General features: G+C 51.5%; 1 protein-coding gene across 1 annotated transcript; it reads right to left on the bottom strand.

Moving 5' to 3' along the window:
• Nucleotides 1-1293: 1293 nt before the first annotated feature.
• On the bottom strand, nucleotides 1294-6671 carry LOC112271877. The gene is made up of 2 exons (XM_024462086.1): nucleotides 5487-6671; nucleotides 1294-1867 (listed from the first exon to the last, which is right to left on the bottom strand). Exon 2 carries the CDS (start codon nucleotides 1860-1862, stop codon nucleotides 1338-1340), a length of 525 nt encoding a protein of 174 aa, XP_024317854.1. The 5' UTR covers nucleotides 1863-1867; nucleotides 5487-6671; the 3' UTR covers nucleotides 1294-1337.
• Nucleotides 6672-8034: the final 1363 nt, after the last annotated feature.

Genomic DNA, 8034 nt, shown 5'->3' with positions numbered 1-8034 from the left:
CTTGTTGGGGAACGCGGTAGGCTATGCTAGCACAAAATAAAAATTCTACCGGTTCCGCCCGGATCAATGCTATAAATAATGGATCACGAGATTACCACTAGACGCGCAGACCCGTAGTGGAAGTAGAGTTGATGATGCGTGTCGATGCCGAGTAGTCATTCGGCCTACTCCTCCTCGCCGATCCCACAAGCAGTTCGTCCAAGCGCCGCAGGTGCAACGCCTCCAAGGTATCCACACGTACAGGGAGGAACTCCGTGCGGTGGACTGCTAGATCCGATCACAAGGTTTTGGGCGTGGAGGTGTGACGACCGAGTATAACTCGCGTATGGACTGATGTAACCGTAGCCGGGTTGGTCTCCTCCACTTATATAGACGTCCCTAGTGGGCTCAACACTTGAGGCCCGTTAGGAGTCTAAGCCCGATACGAGTTGGATCCAATCCAACTCGGTCCCCACCCCTTAAGCGTGTGACCCTTCAGGATCGTGGTCAGTCGGACACAACTACGAGCTCGGACTGCGAGCCCGAGTAACACCTTACTCGTCCACTGGCACCGGCTCAAGTCGATAGTTGGTAGCGGCGCCTAGCAGCACGTGCCAACTCCCGAGTGACCACAAGGTATAGTGACGAACCATACAATGTGTCATATGCAACATTCCTTTTGCCTCACGATATGTGTGTCGAGCTCAAGGCGAGTGCTTGTCATCCTTGTGGATAGCTTGACTCTCTTCTCGTTCCTATGATACAGATTCCCGAACGGGTTAACACTTAACCCAAGTCGCATGGCCATGCTTTCCGAATCTGATCACTCGAGAGGGCCCAGAGATATCTCTCCGAATAGGAGGGGCAAATCCCATCTTGATCAACCATGACTCGCAGCATGCTTCTCAGCAAATCCGAAAGCTACCTTTATAACCACCCAGTTACGGAGTAGCGTTTGGCAACCCCTAAGTTGGCCGATTCACATCCCAAGCTCATGCGATGACCTCAGGTCTAGGACTGGCATATACATCGTACTTCAGACTAACAAATGACAATCATCTCGTTGTGTCTCAGTGCGGGTCTGTCCGACTCAACAATCTCATTGTCGAGTCCATGCTATCAGTCGGCAACACCTTGCCCTATGACTTGTGAAACTTAGTCATCATACTGATTCACATTGCTAGTCTAGGTTATGTGTCCGCGTAAACTCAATGACCAGGGACCATTAGAACAACATCATAGAATACATAGTCTCACAAACAAATCACGTATTTATTGATACATATCAGTGATGATGTTCAAGGACAATAACAATAACTCATGAATACATACGAAATAACATCATCACATGATTGCCTCTAGGGCATATCTCCAACATCCCTCACCTCCACGGTGAAGTAGAACAGCAACAACTTCATTGAAGCCTCCTCGTGAAGCGCCGTCTCACACAGCCATCGAAACACGTTCAACTTCACGATCGCCGAAGGGTGGAGCTGAGCCAACCTGATGTCGTACGTCTCCAAGAAGTCCCGCAGGAAGGGGTGGACGGGCACACACAAGCCGGCGTGGAACCAAGCCGAAAACACCACGATGCACCCTGGACGCCGCTTGTGGTCGCGCTTGAACTCCTCCCCATCGGGCAGGATACCATCCCCCTTGGGGAAGTATCCTGCCTCCTCCAGCTGAACAGGGTCCTCGGGACTCGCCGAAGACGGGAGAAGGTAGTCGTGCGCCCAACCGCCCTCCATCGGGACAACCGGAGGATCCCCACGCGGACGAAAGGCGACCTTCTTCTTCCTTGACAGCCGGCTCGCCGCGCGCTCCGCCACGGACCCCTTGGAAGGCCCCCTCTTGGTCGTGAGCTCGCCATCGGGTCCCGCCATCTCACCTGCACGGATAAAAATTCGCCAATAGTGAGTAGGGAGGTGGAAAATCTCAAAAAGATTAGGAAGTTCCAAGGTAACGGTCCGAAAAGACGAAAAAAGGAAAAAAGCAGGAGGAGGAGCCAAGCTCCTTGGGCCACTCGGCCTGCGCAGGTGCGAAATAGAGGCCAAGCCTCCCAAGCCGAAGCCTTCAGCCAGCCCACGCACAAGAAAAAGGAGGCCCAGCCTCCCGGGCCCAAAACGACCGGTCTGCCCGCGCATAAAAAAAAAGAGAAGAAGAGAAAAGAAAAGGAGCCCAGGCTCCACGGGCCTCTGGACCACCCGCTCCACAGCCCATCCGTGTGCAGCCAAAGGGAACAACGCCTGCAAGGTACTCGGCACAATGACAACCCCCGTGCCGGGCCACGTGCGCCTGCCCGCCGCGCCTGCGCCCCGCATGCTCGTGCCTGCACCGAAGTCGTCGCGCCGTGCGCGCGCCCAGACGCCCGTGCCTGCAAGCCGCGCGTGTCCGCGCCCGCGTCGCCGCACCACGCTTGCGTGCCGTGCCCTACGTGCTCCCGTCCACACTGGAGCTGCCGCGCTCCCGCAGCCACTCCGTGCGCGCCCGGCCGCCTGCGCTCGCCGCAGCGCCGCGCCGCGCGTGCACCACGACCGCCTCGCCACGCATTGCCACGCGCGTCCGGTCCACCTGCGCCGCGCCCCGCGCACCCGCGTCGACGCTAAAGGTACCCGCGGTCGCACCTGGACCACGCCAAGCCACGCAGGGCCTCGCCCGAGCCCCTCACGTGTCCCAACCACGACGCTGGCGGCACGCTCTGAAGATGCTCAACGAAATGGCCAAGGAGCCGGCTGGCGTCACGAAGAGGGAAATTCACCACGGTGGAGCTCCTCTCACCTTCGCACGAGCAAGGGGAATGGCGAAGCCGACGTAGGTCTCCCGGGAAGACTTGGAGGCACCGCCTACACCTTGCCCCAAGTGGCCTCGCCCGCGTGCCTCGTCCCCATGACGCCTCAACGAAGACAAGCTTCCGCAATGGCTCCCCGGCTGCCAAGACCACCTCCGTCGCGACCGAGGAGTGGCCAACGCCCCTGCAAAACGCACAAGAACACCAAGTCCCGAAGAAGTTTCGGGCACCGCAGAACGAGGCTTCGGTGCCGGAAAAATCAAACAAGACCGGTGTAGAAGCTCCACCACGGGCTCTTGGCTCCATTTTATAGGCCTCCAGGGCGTCCTTGGCGTTCGGGCCAGCCAACCTGAGGTCGACACTCGCCGTCCTTGGTCATAGTGCAAGAAGACAAGGTAGGAAGAAGAACAAGCAAGGGGAACACCCATTTTCCCCAAAAGAAGGCCGGCTTGGCCATAAAAGGGCGCCCCCTCACGGGCCCGGTGTCCCAGCCGCCCCGGCGTCACCACCAGTGACGACCGAGTCCTGCAAAAGCGAGGAAAGGGGCAACGGTCCCTCCTCCCTCGTACTGAGGAGGAAGACGATCTCCTGGCCATCGGATCTAGGGCTGGGTGCCCCCTTCGGCCGTCGGATCTCCATAACGTCCAGCGAACCGGTACCGGTACCGGGCCCGGCTGGGCCGCGGCCCAAAAGCAGCCCAAAATCAGCCTAGGTAAAAAAAAGAGGAAACAAGAAAGGGAAGGAAGCCTGCTCACCTGAAAACGGCCCAGGCACGGGCCCAGTTCGCACGTTGCTGGCCCAGCTGGCCCACGCGGCTGACTGGGTTTGGAATAGTCGCGAAGAAGCCCAAAAATTCGGGGAAATTACGGATGAGTCCTCGTGAATTTCGGGGAGAGCCTCGGGGTCCCTGATTTTCGCAAAATAGTCCTTCGGGACACCGGTTTTTTTCGCAGAGAGGCTCCTAGGGTCCCGGTTTTTGATTAAATACCCCCCGAAATCTGATTTCTCTCAAAGAAGATCGCCGAAGGCATTGAATTTCCTCGAAACACCTCCAAGGCTCCTTTTTTGCAAGAAAGCTACCAAGGTACCTCAGCCTCTCAAGACGGGAAGAGCTCAGGAGTCTCTCACGATGGTTGACCCGAAGGCATTCACAATGCCTCCAGCTCATTGGGGCTACTGTTGAAGTAAAATAAAACCTTTTTATGGGTCGGGCCGTAAATCCTACGTGGCGACGACTAAGTCAACATTTCTCAGCACAAGTCAAGACGCCAACGTGGCATGGTCAATCCTACATGGCAAGTAAAGACAAGTCAACAAGTCAAGCCTCTCATGCCATGGTCAAAGGGAAAATTGAGCTTGAGTAGGGGGCAAGAAAAGTGTGAGGAAAGGGCACTTAGTCTAGGGTGGACCATGGACCAAGCCCCACTTTTCCCACTTGGTGCACACAAAAGCTATGACCAAAAACCTACTTTTACCATTTTGCCCCCACTTTTGTTTCTCCCCAAGGCTAGCCAAGGTCTTTTGTCATGAACCTCTAGGCTATAAAACCCCCCATGGGGGCATGTACCATTCACTCTCAACTTGAATAAAATCAAGTGGAGAGTGCTAGAGAGCCTCTTTGAGAGGAGCTATAGTTTCGGGATCTCGGGAAGCCTCGTTCGGCCCGAGCCCGAAGGAGAGGGAATCGGGTTAGAGTCCTAAGGGTATCTCGACCTCGCTATTTGGGAAGCCTCGTTCGGCCTAAGTACGAAGCGGCCCCTTTCGACCTCTCGCTAAGTGATTCGGGGAGCCTCGATCGACCCAAAACACTTTGGCTAACGATTTCCTCGAAGCCTCTCCTAACATAGGACTAGGTCACACCCGCAGGATCGACCGAACCTATCCAAAAAATATCGACGTGTCAACTTGTCCAAGTGTACGGCGACCTTTACTATAAGGCGGCGTACACGCCCTACTTTTATGTACTTGTGCCATCGAATTTTGACACCCCTTATTCTAATTGTTGTCGAGAACAACAACACATTTCAACTTGTATGACTATCAACTTTTACAATAACAATCAAAATATAATAAAAGTTAAATCTAAAATTCCAATATAAATCTTAATTGTGAAAGCGAAATATACGTGGGCTAACAAATATAATATGAAAATATAATAGGGAATAAACCAAACTCCACGCAAGAGTTTGACGACTGAGTGCATTGACCTAGAAATGATATTTTCTAACAACCGTTTCTTAAAACATTTATGAATCAAGAGTTTGATTCGAAAAGAAAAGGTTTTGGTATTTCTCAGCTAAGTACTACATTTCTTCTAAATGTGTCATATCTTTGTTCTAAGTAAAGCTTTTTAAAATTTGACCAAATTTATAGAAAAATATACCAACATCTAGAATATGAAGTACTCCCTCCATTCCGAATTAATTGACATGAATTTGTATAAGGAGGGAGTATATACTATGAAAATATATAATGAGAGGTTGGTTGATTTTTCTTCAACTTAATCAAAGTTTAAATAAGTCTCACTTAGGACAAATCTAAGACTTCTTGCATTCGGAGTGAGTATGTTCAGACGACTCTCTAAGAGCATCACCAACGCAGGTGCTTAAAGGCAGTGCTTAAGAAAAAAAACCAGGTTTATTTCGGTTTATTTTGCGACGTCAGCTGGACAGAGTGCTTGCAGGAGGCTTGAGGTGCTAACTTTTGCTTCGACTCTTACCCGGTGCCTCCCAAAAAAACTGCCGTCGAGTGCTCCACACGGTGCTCTGTCCCTGGCTTCGCTGCTCGCTCCCTGCGGCCCGACGACATGCTTTCTTCTTTCCTCTCCTTGTCCATGTGGACTGAGACACGACTCCACGAGCAGCAGCAGCCTTGAGTGGAGCTGCGGCGGCGGCGGCGGCGCGAGAGCATCAGGCGCGGAGGGGAACGGCGGTGGCGGGGGCACAGCAGCAGGCGCGGAGGGGAGCCGTGGTGGCTAGAGCGGCAGCAGCAGTCACGGAGGAGACCGGCGGCGGCGGCAGCGCGAGCGGCAGCAGCAGGCGCGTAGGAGCCTGGCGGTGGTGGCGGCACGAGCCGCAGCAGAAGCAGGCGTGGCGCGAGCGGCAGAGCGACGCGACTTGGCTGTGCGCAACTTCAATTGAAGAAAGGGATATGGGAGCAGAGGAAAGAGGCAGTCTTGTGACTCTGTCGATGGAGCGTAGACGACCGGCGAGATCCACGAGCAGCTAGTCGCCGGCGAGCTCCATACCTCGGACCCGTCGCCGCTGCTGCTCGCTCCATGCGGCCCGACGACCCCGCTCCTCGAGTTCCCCCGCGCCGTGGTCTTCTCCGGGCCTGGACCTCACCGTCGCCACCTTTGCCCGAGCCCTGCTCACGTCTTCTTTCACCTTCTCTTTGGGTCTTCTCCGGGCCTGGACCTCACCGTCGCCACCTTTGCCCGAGCCCTGCTCACGTCTTCTTTCACCTTCTCTTTGGCTGCCTATATTTTAGAGAAGGGCTGTGCCCATAGCTTGCCCACTGCTATGTCACGTGTGTCTCTGTCGATAGAGCAAGGGATGGGAAAGTCTCGAAATCAACAGAGAAAGGGATAAACAAAGAGAAAACCTGCAAACATACATGTCCATAGGAAAAGTGATAAAGAAAAGAAAGCCTGCAACATGCATGTCCACAGTGCCATCCCTTTGACTCCAAATTAATGGTTCATAGCTGTTGGCAGGGCCCTGGCTGTTGGCATGTGGATTGATCAGTTTAGGATGTTCAGCCTTGACTGATTGCAAGGCCAGAGACCATTTCTATTACTCCAATAGATCACAGGCAGCCTTAGATCACGGAGAACTCGAAGTCCTATACCTCTATATATACACTTCTGTCTTTGAGCATCCGTAGCGTAGCACAACTCCAACAAGAAAATGAATTCAGATTTTGGCTTTGTGGATCTGTTGGGCTCTGGTTCGGCTGAGTATGGAACTGGATGTGAAAGCTTTGATAATGCTTCATACACAGTTCCAAGCGGAGGAGGAAGAGGAGCAGGAGGAGGAGGCGGCGGAGATGACCAAGACAATGACGACGCAGAAAGAGGGCAACGCCGCTTACCATGGACAGAAGCAGACAATCTACGACTGGTAAGAACTTGCTCCTTGCATCATTGTTATCTATGTAAAGTCAAACATTTTCATCATCCGAGCACGTTAATGGAAAAATCTACCAACTTGTACAACTCCAAATTAGTTTTATAAATTCCTCATTATATATGTTTTCAATATGGTAAATCTTAGTAGAATTTTGTAATGAACGTCGTCAAACTTGAAAAGTTTGATTTATAACAACGTTAGGACTTCTTATATTTAGTAGCATAAGAAGTAGTATTAATATTCTTAACATCATGTATTAAACATGCAGATCAGCGCACGGTTACATAACTCCGTCGATCCTATTGATGGGAACAGAAAAAAAGGAGAATTTTACTGGAAAAAAGTCACGAAAGAGTATAACGAAAACAATCCAGTTGATCGCAGGAGGAAGCCCATCCATTGCAAAGATCACTGGGTAAGATGAACCGGCAAATTGTGGCCTTCAATGGCATCTGGTGCAGATTGAAAGATACTTATGCGAGTGGCCAATCAGACGACCAACTTATGTACAAAGCATATGATATGTACAAGGCAGAAATTAAAAAAAAATTTACTCTAGTGAACTTATGGAGGGAGGTTCATAACCAACCAAAGTGGAATAGGATGTATGTCGATAATACTGCCTCTCTAATTGTTGATCCCATCAATGTGGACCCCGAAGAAGGAGAAACTCGTCCGGAAGGATCAAAGGCCGCAAAAGCAAGAAAGTATGGAAAAGGTAAAGGCACACATGACACTTCTTCAAGTAGTATATCACATGATGATATTCAACTATATTATGAAACACAGACTCTACGAGCATCCACGTCAGAAAGAACGTCTGAGGTACAGCTTCAACTATCAAGTGAAAAGCTGGCGACAGCCCAAGCACGAGAGAGAACAACACTTGTCACCGGTGAGAACGCAATTATGGAAAAATACATGGATCTTGTAATGGCCAACACCAATGAGATGTCAGATTTCCAGCGAATGGAGCACGAGCAAGCGCTGTGATTTTTCCGCAGTAAAATAATGGGTGCGGAGAATAACCACGACGACATATCAGTGCACCCGTCAATATCTATTTTTTTATTTTTTATTTTGTTTCATATATTATTTTGTAGCATTTTTCTCTTACTGCAAATAAAGTACCATCTA

This window comes from Brachypodium distachyon, chromosome 1 (genome assembly GCF_000005505.3).
Source record: "Brachypodium distachyon strain Bd21 chromosome 1, Brachypodium_distachyon_v3.0, whole genome shotgun sequence".
Lineage (NCBI taxonomy): Eukaryota > Viridiplantae > Streptophyta > Magnoliopsida > Poales > Poaceae > Brachypodium > Brachypodium distachyon.
Note: the sequence above shows the minus strand (reverse complement) of the source record. Positions and strands in the feature narration are given on the sequence as shown.

Coding starts and splice junctions, on each gene's coding strand:
- LOC112271877 (XM_024462086.1), bottom strand. CDS start 1,862: ATGGCGGGACCCGATGGCGAGCTCACGACCAAGAGGGGGCCTTCCAAG.